Source organism: Barbus barbus (genome assembly GCF_936440315.1).
Source record: "Barbus barbus genome assembly, chromosome: 29".
In the NCBI taxonomy this organism is placed as follows: Eukaryota; Metazoa; Chordata; class Actinopteri; order Cypriniformes; family Cyprinidae; genus Barbus; species Barbus barbus.
In genome coordinates, this window is record NC_136757.1 from 1,786,931 (window position 1) to 1,806,321 (window position 19,391).

At 40.2% G+C, this 19,391-nt stretch overlaps 1 protein-coding gene across 1 annotated transcript in view; it reads left to right on the top strand.

Moving 5' to 3' along the window:
- Window positions 1-5,564: 5,564 nt before the first annotated feature.
- Window positions 5,565-19,391, top strand: part of LOC306848932 (protein bassoon-like) — a 71,912-nt gene continuing 58,085 nt past the window's right edge. The window contains exon 1 of the mRNA XM_079383721.1: window positions 5,565-5,843. Coding sequence (XP_079239847.1) covers window positions 5,692-5,843 — 152 coding nt within the window. The 5' untranslated portion in view covers window positions 5,565-5,691. The remainder of the gene's footprint in view (window positions 5,844-19,391) is intronic.

Consider the following 19,391-nt stretch of genomic DNA (forward strand, 5'->3'; position numbering starts at 1 on the left):
AGATTCGCCAGCAAAACAATCACAAGCCATGTGCTTGAACAAAACAAGACACGAACTAATGAGCTAATAGTACTAACCGGGCAGTGAACAGTGCACATGGCAATTTGTTCAACAGGACAGCAATATTCTCCACATCAGTGCATACATCCTTCTAGTGGAGAGAACCCCAGCACTCAAAATGGTCTCCTTAATTACAGAAGAAAGACTCAAGTCAAGTTGAGAGCCCTGTTTATGGGTCAATCTCAAAAGTTTCCACATTCTCATCTGAGGATTCCAGACTGACAAACCTGAATCAACAGGTCTGTTCTGACGGGGATCACTTAGAGAGGTGCCTCCGGGAGAAAAACCAGATTGAGAACCAAACTTGAGATAGCAACACCATTGTGCCCCTAGCAGAAGATGGTCTTTCTGTACCCTCATCAAAACTGATAAGACCAGTTTGATTAATGGAAAGGGATTAAAGCATGACCTCAGCCATGCATGTGCCAGATCATCTATACAAAGAGGCGGTGGATATGACAGAGAGAAGCAAAGAGGACACTGAGCTGTTCACTCACAGGCGAATAAAGACTTGTGCTCTGAGGGTGCAACCTCCATTCTCTGGGCCATGAAAGAAAATCCAGTTTCCAGCAGTGCACTGCCCTCAGCAACAGAAACTTGTTTTGTGTCCACATATGGTACAAATACACTCCTCACCGGCACTGATTTTGCGGGGTGATTTATTCTAAAATAATGCAGCAGTTAGAATGGCTGGACGAATCCAGCTTAATGCAAGTAAGATTGCCAACAGACATGTGCAGAACAACAGACATAGAGTGCCTGCATAGAGTACGAGTCTGTACCACTAGAAACACAGTCTGCGGCCTCGGCAGTAGAACTTCCAGGAATTCATTTTCTGTCCCAGTCCTTGCAGATGAGATGATCAAGAAAAATGTCTTGATGCTGACATACTGGCTCCTTGAGCTGCGCTAAAATCAGATAACTGTTGTAATTTGCAACACATATGCCCTGGAGAAATTGCTTCTTGAAGAAGAAAAAATCGGAGGGGTGATGGCACCTGCTGCAGCATCGAAGTGAACCGGTGAAAGGGAACATCTTCATGTGTGTGCTATTTAAGCCGTACCTGGTTGGATACATTCACTGAGTTTGCAGTTGTAATGGACAGGCATAACATTGGAGCTGTAGATCCGTTCGTGGTCAAAACAGGCAAGGTGCAACACCAGCAAACAACAGTATCCAAGCACATCTGTGCTAGTCTAATGCTTGATTGCAAAAGGTTTTTTTATGTTAATTGCACATCTTCTTTGCTCAAGGTGCACAATTCTGAAAGCCAACCCCACAGTGTGAATAAATCATGTGATTGGCTAGCTTGCAGATTAGCTGGTATGGCTCTAAAATAAAATAATTACTGGACCCCTATATATCTTGTGAAGATGTATTATTCATAATGTGTATTTTACCTACCAGTGCCACACAGGAATGACAACTGAGAAAATCAAGCTGAATTTTACGTTTTATATATTTATTCATTCGTTAGATTTTTATTTGAAAAGGCTGATCAAAGGGTCTTAACTTTTGAATCTTCAGTGTTTTTTTGGTTACCTCTTCTCTGCCTGTGTGGATTCCCTCTACATCTGTGTATCACGAGATCAGTTACTGTGGGACAAACAACGTTTAGTAGGCCACTGGGTCACAAACATCAGATTAAAGCAGCCCAAATGCTCTTGTAACGCTTCCATGCGATTGTGTAACCAGCTCTATCTGCATCAGAAAGTGTTTTCTAAAACGGCCAAAACACTTCGAAACACTTAATCGTTGAAATCACAACTTTACAATGTTAGATAGTGACTCAAGTAACATCTTCATCCAAGCACAGAGATCATTCACCAAAATGAGGAGAACAATCAAAGACCCTTGAGTTACACAACACTATAGAATTTCCTGTCGTTTTTTAATGTGTAGTTTGTTTCTGTTGCAGTTTTCTCTGTCTAGAAGATTAGTTTGATTGAATTTGAAGGGTCTTTGTTGTGTTGAGGATTTGTTTGTGTCACATACCTGTTAAGGACTCATTTAGCAATAACGTGGCAGACCGCTGGGTAAAGATGTCCATTTTTCTATTTTCCTCCTCTTCTTTTTGTGTTTTATGCAGTTTGTCCACTGGACAGCTACACCAGAGCTCACGAGCTGGATAGACTTCTCTGTTGAGCTTCCCAGCTGAACCGCGTTCACTGACTGTCTGTTTGCTTTACTCCGTGCTCCAGTGTGTGTCCTTGAGCGCATCTGCTGTGCGTGTGTGTGCTCTCATTGGCTCCGCTGAAGGATGCACTCACAAACCAGGAAACAGAAGCAGAGCTGCCTTACATAATACCTCATGCTGAGGCCGGGGCCCCTTCAGGTGGGTTCACGACGGCCCCCTGAACCGTCCCCTGCTCTACCTCTTTTCTGTCTGTGTACCATCAAACACGTTAAAGCAGTTTGTTGACAGCAGCTTATTTTAACGTATTTTGCTGAGAAGTTTCTCTTTAGCATCTTGAGTTTTTTAGCACTTATTCCATGGAACAGAAGCGCACAAAACAGCTGAGAATTTGGACTCTGTGCTTTGTGAGCCCTGTATTCAGTCATGAGGCCCCATATTGAGTTACATGCCCTACTTGCATATGGAGTAGGTACATGGTTGATGTTGCTCCATTTACACAGGACACGATTGGACCAATCAGGTGCATTGCAATCCTGTGCTGCTTTACTCAAGCCTGTGATTACCTGAGCAAAATGCATTTTCAAGAGTAAGAATGACATTTACATTGATTGGAGCTATTGTGTGATTGACTGTACACATAATTAAAACAAGAAATCAGAGCTATGTTTTTTACAGATAAGAAAATAGAAGCAAATGGATTGCTGCAATTCACAGAAACAATGGGACGTGGATTTGCACTTGCCATTTCATGTCATGCATGTTGAATTTTGGGGTAAAATCATAGGTTATGTCTTGCATCTTATATTCAACTGTGTTTTGTCAGCATTTAGTGTTCTACAAAGAGGATGTTTTAGCCAAAACACACCCAGTTTTCCTGGGTGGTTATTCCACAAAGCTAGATTAGACAGATGAGCTCTCAATAGTCTGTCAGACGGTAAAAGCTGACAATTATCTAGACAACTAAAAGTTTTGACAAAATAATACATTGAAACAACGAAAAACATTGGTGTCCTTATCTCTTTAATTTTAAACAAATCCCATCCCATCTTTCACATGTAAAATAAGATCTTTCTTTCTAAGAAAACTAAATTTAAAACCAGAATACAGGTGCTCATATAAGCAAACAAATTACTTAAAAAAAGGGTTATTAGCATTTGAGTTTAGGGTTAGGGGTTGGTTAGAATATATACGTAAAACAGTAAATCATTCCCAAAAGTTAATAATTCAAATACAGAACTGAATAGAATGAAATAGTGCTATCACTAACTGGGGAAATGTGAAGGTCATAAGATGCTATTGTCAAATCAAAGTCAATTTTCACAAATCCATATGTTACATGGAAACACACCATTAAAAGAAATCTGTTTGTATCTGAAATCTATGCTGGATGGCTAGAGTAGATTGTGGTGTTAAAAAGAACTCCTGTATTAAAGAGGAAAGCATTCTTCCTTAACTGTGACCCAATTCTGTGAGCAATGCTGACCTAGAAATGTCAGTGATTCATATCTTATAAGCGTCTTCTGTTTAGCCAGTGCACATTTACAAATTGTATTTTTGTCATATGTTTTATTTACAATCTTGTGTGTGTATGGCTTTTTATTACGTTTGGGTTTCACATATGCGCTCTCTCTCTGTGTGATGCTAAAGGTAACGGGATGCAATGGCGGCTGGTGGGTTTTAAATAGAGGAGGCACACTAAGGTGTAGTGGTCTGTTGTGATCTCCTACTATGGACTTCTGATTGTTTGCTGCTGTAAAATGCTTATTTTGTTATTATATAAAAAAGGAAATGATTGCACATGTACAACAAGACTATATGTGTCCCTGCAGCACAAAAGCAGTCATCATGTTCCATGAAGATATTTTGTAAACTTCCTACCGTAAATATATCAAAACTTCATTTTTGATTAGTAATATGCATTGCTAAGAACTTCATTTGAACAACTTTAAAGGAGATTTTCTCAATATTTAGATTTTTTTGCTCCCTCAGATTCCAGATTTACTAATAGTTGTATCTCAGACAAATATTGTCCTATCATAACAAACCATACATCAATGGAAATATTATTTATTCAGCCCTCAGATGATGTATAAATCTAAATAAAGGTTCTTTGTATGGCAGTGGTACTATATAGCACCTCAAACACCCCAAAGAACTGCTGAAGAACCCTTTTTTTTGTGTGTAGCTATGGATTTTGCCTCCTCCTCCTCAGACTCGTCTTTTTACATCAGCAGGTTCAACATGTTCACAAGAAAGAACAGCAGTGGTTCTGACTTGAATAATATTTTACGGTCTTACAATAATGAAATAACAAACCAGAAATACACATTCAGAGACATAAAATGAATTAATATCGAATTGCCCTTCTTCTATTTTTCACCTCAAAATCTTGTGTAGGCTGTGGCTGCCACTGATAGGATTTAACTAAAAAAATCAGGTCACATTTCACCCCAAAATCAAAAGAAATTAATCAAGATAAAGACCTTAAATGAAGAGCAAGCAAAACCAAAGAACGAGATCTTGGACAAAGCATGGTGCCAACAAGACTGTCGTTGTAGCATGATGCTTAGATGTGTGCAGTTACACACACAACATGGAAAACTTCAGTTAGCTGGAGCTGAATTATAATGCACTCCTTTAAACCAGAGTTACCTGAGTGAGATAAGAACATTCCCACTTGCGTTACAAAATCAGTCTACACTTTGTGCAAAACATGACAGACATTACATAAGACATTCAAATCAGTCAATAATATTCCTGAGCTAAATCTCTTACTAACAAACCTACTAAAAAAATAAAAAAATTTATTGAATTAAAATTTTAGTTGTATTTATTTATTCACACTTTAAAGTGCGTTTGTGATATGCATGGTGATCAACATGAGTTATTGCGCTCGGCTAGACATAAAGTGCTGTGCCAGGCAACACCATCATGTGCTGCAAGCATCCTGGGATTCAGTCGTTCCCACTCTTCACATGGAAACTGTCTGCAGGGTTTGAAAGCTGATGCTTTATACTGAGAGAGAAAAAATCCTCCTGTGAGCCATTACTGTATCTCCTCAAGAGTTCATAAGACCACAGCAAACCACAATGACTGTGCTGAAGAAGAAAGACTAAAAGGTTTCTGGGTGGATTGCCAGCGGTAATAGCTTAATAGGAGAAGTCAGATTTTCTGCTCTAGTTTTCAAGCAGAACACGACCAATGTGACTCTGTAACACACTACGAGCGCGAATCTCTCTTTATGCTATTCATCTCATGTCACCACTGGATGTTACGCGTATATAAATAAATATATGGCTTAGATACATTAGAGGCGTGTATGTAGTTGCTGATTCTGTGTCCCCTCCCACCCGAGCTCGAGCGCACTGAATGCGCAGGAGAGAGAGAGAGATGATGGCGGAGGAAGATCGGCGCTGAGCGCATCTTTATATAATTGCGTTCACTGAGGTTATTGCAATTATAAAACATAATCGGCCTGCTCGCTAGATCCAGCCATGGGTAACGAGGCGAGCCTGGAGGGCGGTGATGGGGCCACTATGGTCGGGATGTCGGTTTCAGCACCGAGCTCTGGACAGCTCCAGAAGCCCGTAAATGGCGCAGCGGCCGGCGCTGGAGCTTCCCTCGAACCCAGGGCGGGGATAAACAGGTAAGACTAAGGCTCGCTTTCCTGACAGATTATTTTACAACATTCTCTATAGGGCCATCTCGATTGCATTTGTTTTCCTCCTCGAATAAGATGTAGGATTTGACAGCGAGAAGCCGTGTGATTGATTGGAGCGGAGCGGGTCGCTGTGTGATGCTGTGAGGCTTGTTTCTAGGCTACGATCTCGGTTCACGAACATAAGTGTGCCGTTCACTGCTGAGGGGAATTAAAGACGGGGTTTCTGATGTGCTGACGTCGTCAGATCAGAGAGATCGACACACCTGAGCCTCAAGATGACAAACTGAGGAACTAAAAGGATGCTGAGAGAGAGAGAGAATCGTATATGATCGTGTGAATGAGAATTGTGCTCACATGCATTTACTGCCATGCGTTTGAATATTTTCTCCACTAAGAATTACAAACACAGCGTCATATTTGATGATGGTTGTTTGTGAAATTATTATGAGATTTGGCAGAAGTCTGCTGCTCAATATATAGCGACGAATCACGCAGCCACATATAATCGTCTTCAAACACATGATTTCATTTCTTAAGATATTTTTCTTTACTGTTGGCTACTATAGTAGATCTGTCCATGAGTAGGTTTCTCGAAGAATCCTCACTCTGATATTAGGGACAGCGAATTTCGCTTCTTTCTGCAAATGGCTGTCGGTATGTGATGGAGAGAAAGAGTAGCCACAACTGTAAGTGCTTTTACATGAAGAATTGATAGCACTGCAATACACGCACAGCAGCTCATTCATCCGTTCATCAGCAGCTCGACGGAGGAGTGACTCATTTACATCCGAGGCTATATCTGATCTCTCGCGTATGATGCTAAGAATAGGACGGGGTATTTGTGTTTCCAGATCCAGCCATCATTCACTACCACAGCACATCTGTGTTTTATTCCGTCGAGGATGGCGTGGAGAAGTGTTGGTTTTCCTTGAAAAACACTGCTTCATTCATTCTGGTCGCTCCAGTTTGGTCGCCATCCGGCTTCAAAGATGGCCCATGAAACTAGTTCTAACGCTTTCATTTAAGCGAAACTGTAATGTAATCTTTTGTGAACTGTATTTGTATTGTATTGTAATTATGAGTCATTCCATTAGGCACTTTAATTCCATTTTCTATAATGTAATAATAATGCAGCAATGCTGTCACCAAATTAATATGCTATTGTCATTGGCACATATGAAGTTACATGTCATTACAACATTGGTTGCAGGGATACAAGCTCAGATCCTTGCTGTTGTGTTGCCATCAAATTTGCAAATACAATTTCGGATGTATTATAGCCAAAATGGTCTGATGATGATGCTAGCCAAATTTGGTGGAGATCCAGTGAACATTACACTAGCTGTGTCAAATTTGCTAGTGCACTAGGCTATTAGAAGGGACAGAAATTTTGTAGTGGTGTCTGAACCATTGCTAACTCTACTGAGTGCACTTATTCAGTCCCATAATGCACTGCAATGCTGAGTGTGCAACCGATGTACACTGGAGAATGCCAAGAATGCAGTATGTGGGTTGTGGCAAATTAATTCCTGTGTCCCACCAGAAGATGCCGTCCACAGATGAATCGCACAGGTGTAAGTTTCCGCTTATAATTTATTAATAAATTAATTAATTACAGTTTGTACAAGCTAGTTTCCATGACAGAATTCAATACAGATAATTTTGTTAGTCACGGAGCTTACCAGATAAGCCCCATTCGCTGCATTTCCATTGCCCTTCAAATTGTTTCTAATGGAAACACGTCAATTTTGCAAAAACTAAAAAAAGATTTTTTACGCTCACATGAGGTGGTTTTTCAGGCAATTTGAAAAAGGATTATATTGCAAAACTGCAATGGAAACAATTTTTTCCCGCATTCATATGTTACCTGGCATGCGTAAAAATCACATGATCATTCTTTAAAAACTTTCCCCGCCAAACACAGAATTTGTGTACGCGATCAAAAACACAGGCGAGGAAGACGCAGAAACCAGCGATCTCATATGTAAGCTTAAGCAGATAAAAAATAATGCGATTATCAACAATAGACCGCATATAAATGAAAACTGTCTAATGTTAGCGAGTGATATGTGGATCCAGGAAGTGGTAAAGGCCTGTGAAGCTTTGGGATACTGATGGAAGCCATCTACTGCATCTTTGCTTTAATCATCGTACTGAATATGATCCAGATGTAGTATTTCATAAATATGCGATTTTCTCCGCTTTTTGCTCAGAATGTTGCTTTTTTATGAAACCTATCTACATTCAAGTATTTATAAAAAAGGAATGCTTGAAGCTGGAATAAAACGGATTGCTTTGTTTAAAAGTAGAGGGTCTGTTCTTTATGTTTGATGTATTGCATGTTCAGATATTCTTACAGCAAAATATTCTAGGGGCCATGAAATTTAAGTCAAAATCCTCAAAAATGCTGGCGGTGGCTGGCAAATTTTTTCAAAAACGCTGGCGGGGAAAGAGTTAATGTACTATAACCTCCAAGAAACACCTGATATGTGGCCGCTCTTGAGTATAAAGAGCTTTCCTTGCCAATAATGTTTGGATAACCCCTTATTTACATCGCACATGTCTGCGGTGTGTTACGGCTCCGACAAGGCCACCGGAGCTATTCACGGCCACTGAAGTCAATGCTTGTGTTTATACCAGCTGCGCCGCGGCCCACAAGCATCCCAGAAGCGGCTCTCCATGCTGCTTTGCTAAAGATACACGCATACGTCTCCTTCAATGAAAAATAATGGCTAGTGTGGTGGCTGCGATAAAACTCCCAACATCTGTCATCTATTATTATTCTTTAGCTTGGGTTGAACAAATAATTTTTGCTTAGATGGAACAGCAGCTACGCTAATTATGTCTCTATTTGTTTCTCTGTTTCTGTCACGGGATTAGCATCCCGTGGTAACTAGGAATTACAGAAGCTTCAGTCTGGATCCAACCCTTAAATGATCTGAGATGACCGAACACCTGAGAAAAGATAATGCCAACCCCTCAGAGGACCTCAGAGGATGCCAACACTCAGACAACGTACAGAATTACCAAATTTTGCCATAAGTTAAATATATTAAGGTTCTGCAATATATAAACATATTGTGGAAACTTAATTTCCTGTAGAGCTGCTTTGCAACAATTTGTATGGTAAAAAGCGCTATACAAATAAACTTGAACTTGAACTGTCACCATGACTTAAAGAGGAAAAAATTATGTTTTAGTCACATAACATCGTTAATGGAAACGCTGACATTTTGCAATAGTTTTTTATCAACATTTATAAAATATCGCAAAAGCTTTGCGCAAATCTGTAATGGAAACGCACATACTGTCAGTCTTTTTATTTTATTAATAAACAGCAAGCATAAAGTATGCAAAGTGACACCCTTTCCGGCACACCCAGTATACAAATTCACTATTCTCTTTTCATTTACTGGACAAATGTGGGAAATATTAAGGTGGATTCAAAATTCAAAACGGCGGACAGGCATTCACAAAGGTTTGGAGGGGATTTGAATATCTCATCAGCCCTGAAAATAATTGAGTATGAGATACCAACAAAGCTTGCAATGGAATAAAACAAAACAAAACTAACTTTTCTTACACAAATATGGCTGAGAAGTATGGTACTAGTGCAACTCGAACACTACTCAACTTCATTTAATTCAAATATTTGATCTGTAAAACAGGCTAATTTTCCTGAATATTTGGGAAGAAATTCCCATTTAATGAATTGTCATAGGTTAGCTACAGACAGGCTCATCAGAATGTCATGCAGTAATACTGTAATGCATATGTGTGTGATCCTTTCAGTGCAACCTGCAATATTTAAGAGTGTGTATGAAGCTGTGTTTATAAGGCTTTTGCATGGTACATGCTGTGGATAGTTGCCCGATGGTATGGAGAGTAAAAACGCCTGGTTTAGTTTTTGACGCAACCGACACAAGTTCAAACCTGCCTTCTGGATCCCATTCTTCTGCTTAATCCCACTGCATGTCAGCTTTTTTTAATGTAAATGAAGGAAATTTGAAATAAAGAGTCTATCTATTATTTTACAGATGTATAATTAAAATCTCATTGGTCAGATGGACTGGCATATCGACCGCAACATATGAAGCTCATTTTGTCACCACGCTCAAAACCATAACTCCCTTTCTGCATTTTTGAGAATCTGTTGCTAATGCTATAATAGCTTCTGCCAAATTGTATGCTGTGTTAAATGTATTTAACATTTATAAAAGCAGTTGGCTTTTATTGTGATTTTATAGTTGTTAATTAATATTATTCTGTTAATCGGAGCTTAGCTGAACTAAATTAATGTCACAGGACAGAGCATAGTCCCTGTTGTATTATAACCACATAAATTAGAAATATTGTTTGATCGGTAGTGAATAAAGACATCTCTGATTGGTAAATGACATGCTGAGGCTGCAAAAATATATAAGGGCTGTCCGGAGAGTATCCAGCCATGTAAAATGAAAAAATAGATATTTATTGAAGAAGATACAAGATACAAAAGCATTGTACATATGATAGTTCTGCCAGCGTCTCTTCCACTGTTCAAAACACTTTGTTGGAATCAGAACCGGTCTGAAATCTCTTCCCTTTCAAAGGTGATTTTAGTTTTGGGAAAAGCCAAAAAATAACTCTGCACGAGACGTGATGCATTGTGGTGATGAAGCTCCCCATAGCTGTGGCTGGTTTCGTGGTACTGCATCTCTTAACTGCATCTCATATTACATGGCAGGATACTCTCCAGACAGCCCTTGTATATTTTTGCAGCCTCATAGACCTCATACACTCTTTTTGTCTTTCGCGGCAGGCACCTCTAGCAGTCATGCACGATAAATCAGCATGATTCTGATGAACGAGCTTGGCAAGCAGCACAATTGCACATACAGTGTAAAACAGTGATTTCCAATCCTGGGGCCTGACCGCTCTGCACATTTTGTACGCCTCTCATATCTCATATATTAGATCTGCTCAATGTTGCGCCATGATGTTTTACGCGTTTTTACAGTGTTGCGTATTATAACCAATCACACATGAGTCTGTTGAGCTTATGAATGCAATGGCCAATCAGAGGCGTTCAGATGAGTTTTTGTTCAGTGCACACACTCGCTGACTGAATTCGACTCTCACGCGAATACTCTCATCATAAACAACAAAGTGCTGATGTACGTGTGATGTAAGAGATTCTTTCATAAAACCTGCATTCATATAAGCTGTGTATAGACAGCTTTACTGATTATAAGGGGAGTTTTTTTAGAGTGCTTAAACTCGTGCTAGACTGAAGTCAGTCATAATGTTCTTTGACAATGTAAATGTTCTTTGCTCGCTTTCTCTGTTCTTTGCTCCCCTCTGTCAAGCTCCTGAAGTTTGCAGACGACACCACACTGATTGGCACTCATCCAGGACGGTGACGAGTCTGCTTACAGACAAGAGGTTAAGGAGTTGGCTGTCTGGTGCAGTCTTAACAACCTGGAGCTCAACACGCTCAAAACTGTGGAGATGATCGTGGACTTCAGGAGAAACCCCCCTGCTCTCCCCCCACTCACCATCATGAACAGCACTGTGACTGCAGTAGAGTCATTCAGATTCCTGGGCACCACCATCTCTCAGGACCTGAAGTGGGACATTCACATTGACTCTATTGTGAAAAAGGCCCAGCAGAGGTTATACTTCCTTCGCCAGCTGAGGAAGTTCAACCTGCCACAGGAGCTGCTGAAACAGTTCTACTCTGCCATCATTGAATCCATCCTCTGCACCTCAATAACTGTCTGGTTCAGCTCAGCTACCAAATCTGACCTCAGAAGACTATGGAGGGTAGTCCGGACTGCTGAGCGAATCATTGGTACAACCCTCCCCACTCTCCAAGAACTGTACTTATCCAGAGTGAGCAAAAGGGCTGGTAAAATCACTCTGGACCCCTCACATCCAGCACGCAACCTCTTTGAACTGTTACCATCTGGTCGACGCTACAGAGCTCTGAGCACCAGAACGACCAGACACAGGAACAGTTTCTTCCCTCAGTCAATACATCTCATGAACATTTGAACTCTTAACAATAAACATGAAACACACAACACTATCATACTGTTTTATTTTTATTTTACACACATACTTATTACATTTCAAATTTGTATCTAACATACCTGTACATACCGAATTGTCTATTTTGTATATTGTATTTGTGCTATTTGGCACATTGTCCATTTTTGTATATTTGTACATTTATTTCATTTTTATTTTTTATTATTTGTGTCCTGTCCTGTTGCTGTAATTCTGTCGCACTGTGGAGCTACTGTCACTGAAACAAATTCCTCGTATGTGCAAGCATACCTGGCAATAAAGCTCATTCTGATTCTGATTCTGATCATTTATTCGCTGTTTGAATAACTGTAAAAAGGTACAAGTAATAAAAAATTAAAAGCTTTGCCTTTGTCATTGTTTTGAAAATGCGACTTCTAGTGGTGAAAACTTGTGCCTTTAATACCTTATATAGTTATAACTCGATATCATGAAAGTACGTTTCAATGGCATGATTTTCTGCTTCTATTTGGCGTACTATTTATACGCAGAAACCGACTTTGGTGTGCATATGATACACATTGGGTAGGATTAGGGGTGTGGGGTAGATGCATATTTATATGTATGCCAAAATTGGTATCATATGCATGCAAAAACTGCGTATTATATGCACGTCAAAGTTAGTTTCTGCGTGTAAATAGCACGCAAAATACAAAAGCTTGTGCTATTTATACACATTTTCAGAGACCTGGCTCTCAGTTCATTCTCAACATTGCTTGATGTATAGCTTACTGTACTATGAGTGTTGGATAAAATAACCTGTTATTCTATCAAATAATTAGGCTGGAAGGCTGTATATCGTGCATGATGTGTAATATTCATCACCACTGATAGCAGGACATCACTGTGTCCCAAAAACCCCTCAGCATCTTTCACATGCATTCAAACACGGCGTGCCAACATTTGGTTTAAAATTTATTTTAGTCTTGATCAGAGCAGGTCTTCCTTAAAGGAAACTTGGAGCTGTGTTATTGTGTGTAGCCTACAGTAAGGATTTAGCACATAGACAGCAGACTCCATTTTTTATGTGCATGAGAGTTTACCTCATTTTTTCCTCTTTTTATAAACTCAGTTAAGTTAGGTTTCAACATATGAATGAATGAATGAATGAATGAATGAATGATGCATTTATATAGCGCTTTATTGTGTATTGCTGTACACCCAAAGAGCTTTACAATCATGTGAGGGGGTCTCTCCTCTACCACCACCAGTTAAGTTAGGTTTCAACATATAAGTTACAGCTTTGCAACACTTCATGAGAACAGACTTACCTTAGAGTTTTGCTGGTTGAGAAACTACAAAATAATGGTGTTCTCAAGATACTGTAGTCTCACTGAGTGTATGCGACAGATGTGGCAGCTCAAGCTGTGTGAAAGAAAAGCGAAGCGTAATAAGCAGGCTGGTGTTTGGGCAAGGCTAATGGCTGGACCCAGCAGACATTTACATTTAGTCATTTAGCAGACGCTTTTATCCAAAGCATCTTAAAAATCAGGACCATCACAAGCAATTTAACAGTACACAATTCCAAGATTTAACAGTAGGCTATATTAGTAGACAATCTAGAGAATAAGTAAACTACCCGTCTAATGTACTCTATGTTTCTTGAACAATACAACTGAAGGCACAGCTTTCTAAAGCTCTGCTGCATTTTAATTCTAACTGAATTGTGGCTGGACAAAAACATCCTTACTCAGGAGCTCAGCTAGACAGACTGGCTACTTTTGGCAGAGACAGAAATTGATTACAGTATATTAGCCAAAGGGTCTGTTAACAAAGGTTATTGAATATTCATCAATAACATTTTTATCTCACTCCCTACCAAGTAAATTCTGTTTACGTCCCTCTGAAGCTGTCAGCTGGCTTCCCACCTAACAACCCCTGGGATTTTGGGTTGTAATTGAATTCAATGACACTAATCTGAAGAAATGTCCATCAAGTTGAACTGAGGTAAGCCTTTGGCCTGGATGACATCTGTGGACAAAGTTGATGATGATGTTCAATATATTGCTCAAACAAGCTTCTTTACATGCTTAAAAGTCACAGCTATTCCCAGTAAGTGATCATTATCATGCAGCAGTCATTTTTCACATCAAAGTGACCATTCCATAAAATCACAATTAACCCATGAATTCTTGTTGGTCACAAAAAGCATCTGCATCTGTTTCAATATAATGGATCTCTGATGTGGATGGGGTGGACTTGTAATATCTTCAGAAATATTCAGAGAGCGATAAGCCAAAAGCTTATCATTTCAGCTCTGATTGGGGGATTTAAACTCTTGAAACCACAACCATGAAAGCTTGTGGAGACATGCTACCGATGCAAGCTAATGCAAATGCCGAATTAAAATGAAATGTTTTCAGGATAAATAACCAGTGGGCAAATATCACAAGTAATTATGCCTCATAATTATTCATAAATTATGCTTAATAATAAATTAATCAACACTTTTCAAGATTAGTTCATATTGGCGGATGTTATAGTAAAAACAAGGTCCACATGTAATACTCATTTCATATGCAAAGATGTTAGCCAATCATAGCAGTGCAGTGGGCTTTTACATTGAAGTCTCTCAGAAGACACGTCCCTTCCAATAGGGCGTTTAAATCAGAGGCTAAATTCAGGGTGGAAAATTACAATTTATATCAAAACTATGACCATTTTTGATGAAAAACAACAAGAACATTCTAAGATTATAAGTGCACCTCAGGAAACATTATTAAAATTTTTATTTCATGACCCCTTTTTGAAAGATTTATTTTTGGTGTTTTATGCCTTTATTTAGATAAAGACAAGGGAGGGTGAGAGAGAGGGGGATGGGATCAGGAAAAGTCCATAAGCTGGGACTCCAACTCGAGACACCTGAAGCGCAACAGCACTACATGTCAGCGTGCTGCTCATGAGGCCATCAGTGCTGACTTCATGACCCCTTTAAATGCTTTTTAAATTTTTTTATAAGTAAGATACATTCACGTGGGATACAATTTGAAAGCATAACAACTAGATGATTAAGAAACATCATCAGTACATTAAGTTCCTTTTTACATAACAGTTCACAATAAGACCAGTAACATTAAAGATGACCTATTATGCAAAATTTTCAAGATTCAAGATTCAAGATTTTTATTCGTCACATACACAATTATACAGAGTATAACCAGCAGTGAAATATAAGTCAGGTCCACTCCAAGGACAGTGCAATTGTATATAATACAAATTAAGAAAAAGAAAAGTAGAAAAAAATTAAAGAATAAAATAAAAGATAAAAAATATAAATATAAATGTGCAGGTCAGTATGTTGTTGACATAAATAGAAATATAACAGGAATGTGCAAAAGAATGTGCAAAAAAGTTGTACTGGGTATTTAAATAGCAGCAATATGAGGTAGCAAAAATTATGAATAGCTTATAGATATGGTGATATAACATGGAGTCAAGTGATGTTATGACACAGAGTTAGAGTTTAGGAGCCTGATGGCCCGGGGGAAGAAGCTCCTCCTAAGTCTCTCGGTTTTTGCCATCAGGCTACAGAAGCGCTTACCAGATGGAAGCAAAGTGAATAGACAGTTACCAGGGTGATTTGAGTCCTTGATGATTTTGACAGCTCTATTTTTGCAGCGTTTGAGGTAGATGTCCTGCAGAGAGGGGAGAGCAGACCCTGAGATGCGCTCAGCTAAGCGCACAACTCTCTGTAGTGCTTTGCAGTCCTGATTGGAGCTGTTTCCATACCACACTGAGATGCACTGAGTCAATACACTTTCTATGGTCCCTGAATAGAAAGTTTTCAGGATTGCTGGTGAGACCCTGAATTTCCTCAGCTGTCGCAGATGGTACAGTCTTTGCCTGGCTTTCTTGACCTGTGTTTGGATGTGTGTAGTCCAAGTCAGGTTCTCGGAGATGTTTACACCGAGGTACTTGAAGCTACTCACCCTCTCCACAGGGGTCCCACTGATCATAAGAGGAGTGTAGGTCCGCTGCTGTCTCTTCCTAAAGTCCATGATCAGCTCTTTAGTTTTGCTCACATTGAGAGAGAGACAGTTGTCCTGGCACCATGATGTGAGTCTCTCTACCTCGTCCAAGTATGAGGTCTCATCGTTGTTGGAGATGAGGCCCAGAACCACAGTCTCATCAACGAATTTGACAATAGATGTGGAGCTGTGAGAGGATACGCAGTCATGCGTGTAGAGAGAGTAGAGCAGGGGACTCAGGACACAGCCCTGTGGGGCTCCTATGTTCAGAGTGATGGAGTTTGAGGTGAACTGGCCAACTTTCACCACTTGAGGTCTGCCGGTGAGGAAGTCTTGAATACATTCACAGAGTGAGGAGTTTAGGCCGAGGTCTGTGAGTTTAGAAGCCAGCTTGATGGGGACTATAGTGTTGAAAGCTGAGCTATAGTCAATGAATTGCAGCCTTACATAATTCCCATTGTTGCTGTCCAAGTGTGTGAGGGAAGAGTGGAGGACGTGAGAGATGGCATCGTCCGTAGATCTGTTTGGGCGATAGACAAACTGAAGAGGGTCCAAAGTATCAGGTATGGAGGAGCAGATGTGGCTCTTTACAAGTCTCTCAAAAACCTTCATGAATATAGAAGGGAGGGCAACTGGGCAATAGTCATTCAGGCAAGAGGGTTTATTGTTCTTAGGCACAGGGATTATGACGGATTTTTTAAATGAGGTGGGAACCACGGAGGTAGCAAGGGACTCATTAAAGATAGAAGTGAACAAACCAGCGAGCTGATCGGCGCAGGACCTCAGAACACGGCCGGTTATCCCATCAGGTCCGGCTGCTTTTCTGACGTTCACTCTCTTTAGCGCCCTCCGAACCTCATCCTCCGACACGGTGATTACAGGATTATCGCTGCTCTGCCTGCTGCTTCCTGACGCGCTGGACGGCAGAGACGCGCCGCCGCCGTTGCCATCGAAGCGGCCGTAGAAGATGTTTAACTCGTCGGCCAGCAACGGATCTGCTCTCACTTCCACGGAGGATTTGTTTCCGAAGGCACAGATGGTCCTCAGTCCCTGCCACATCCGTCGAGAGTCATTGAGCTGGAAATGAGACTCAGTTCTCTCTCTGTATCTGTGTTTGCCGGCTCTTACTGCGCATCGGAGAGCATAGTACGATGCTTTGTACTCGCTCATATTCCCGGTCAGAAGAGCCTCATTGTAAGCGGCAGTGCGTGTGTTAACCGCAGCACGGATTGATCTGTCCACCCTGGGTTTCTGGTTGGAAAATGCCTGTGGTGGAATGTACACAGCAGTAACAATGATCGATGAAAACTCCTGGGGCAGATAAAATGGGCGGCAAATAATGGAAAGATGTTCCAGATGAGGCGAGCAGGAACGCGACAGAATGGAGATATTCCTGGGGTCACACCATTTCTTGTTAATCATGAAACACACTCCTCCAGCCCTGGATTTACCGGCCTTGGAAGTGCTCGAAATGCTCGGAAGATGAGGACTGTGAGCCCTTTTCCTGAGTCTATCTCGAATCCCAGCGCGTTTCCTGTGGTGTTTCTTGATCCTTCGCCTCGAGGGGTTATTGTTCATCTCCGCGTTCCGAAGAATCTCCAGAGGCCACTCTGGATTCGTGGCTAAAGTGTCCTGGAATAGGTTGGTGTAGCGGTTTCCAATGTCCAAAGGTGTTTCTTTGTTATAGGTGATCAGTGCCGACGTGAAATGTGTAAAAAGAGAAAGTAAAACTAAGTAAAAAAGTAAATAAAAACACAATCTTTGCGGAGCGACCTGGACGGCGTCTGAACACAGCGGCGCCATCTTGAAAATTTGATCAGCCAAACACAAAATCGTTCATGTCTGTAACCCAATGTGACATCAGATTGGGATAGGCTCCAGCCATGACTGGTTACAGAATTTGCCCTATTGATAGTTTTCAGTCATGTGACCGACTCGAAGACTTGGAGGGCAAAACATCCATAGAACTGCAGCACGAGCGTGTCAATTTCTCATCTGTTTCCCAGCCGCAAATGTTTAGATCACCTCTCAAAATAATAAAACAAAGGTATTTCTGAACACAATGCAAGTTTTGGCCATTTGCAATCCATATTAAGCACCCGCATGCAATATTTCAATCATAAACAGTGCGTCAAAACGTATTTAAAACGGTAATATTTAAAGATCAAATTCAGTATTCACCATATTAATGATGCATAGTTTACACATGCACTCAGATGAGGCCGGAATATGAACGCAATCTGCTTAACGGTTCAGTGTTTTCCTTCTAATGGTTTTCTATGGGAATCCATTTAATATGAAACTTTGCACATTGTGTTTATATTCTGGCTTCATCCTCTTGCCTGTACAAAATATACATCATCAATAAAGTTTCCATTGAATCTCGCCTTTTAATATCTGCGTTTTACTACATTATTACTTGAAGCAATCTGCGTAAAAATAACTCGCGGTCAGTGGAGCAAAGCTTCGTTTTTGCCCTCCAGGTGGGCGTTCCTTCAACGGAATATTAGTTCTATTTGCCTCATAAGTCAGATTTCGGTGCTGGAAATTACGTCACAACTGACTTGACCGTGTTCCAGCACACAAGTTGGAAAACCGAGATGGACACAACCATTGATACCAATCGATAAAAACACATAGGCAAACATATCATGCACACCAGGGGTTGGCAACCTATGGCACACATGCCAACAGTGGTAGCTGAGGGATAATCACTGGCACATAAGCAATAGGGAAAACTGCACAGCCTGTTATCAAAATGTTCTGTTGTAGGCTGTAAGAATGAGCATTAAAATGATCATTTACCTGTGGCAGTTACATTTGGAGGGAATATGCTGGAACACAATAGGCAAATAATTATGTTATATTAACAGTTTAACATCAGACTGCTTTGTAAACAAGGGTCAATACTAGGCAGGATTTGCATCAAAGTTATTCATAAAGGACAGATCTGTACCACGATCCAACTTCATATCCAGAAGATATATTGCGTTTTATACTTTGTGCATGTTTGCAGTTCAGTTTGTGAATGTGCTTATCAGTACATTGCACAGCTATTGTAGTTAAAGTTACCATTGTCTTAAATGTATTCACAGAGACCAGAGCTATGCCGTCATTTTAATGCTTAGGAGATTTAAGATTTTCTCAACTCAACTGATCTGAACAAGAAAATAACAAAGAGTGGCCTGGGCAAAAATGTAAGAAAATAAATAATGTCAATTTTGATTGCTAGCTTTATTGTGGGATGGTTGTTGAAAAAATTGAATGACAGAGAAAAATACCTTTTATATATTTTTTAAGGAAGTTACTTATTTTTTATCTGGACAGGAAAGGGGATTAATTACTGTGTATACCACAGTGTATCAGTGTATCAACTCACTAGTATCAATGTAATTTACATAAAACTCAGAGATAGTCATGTTGATCCATGGCAGTGCAGCACCATTGTAATACCATTGTGGTATTATGTTGCATTCACACCATATCGTAATTACCG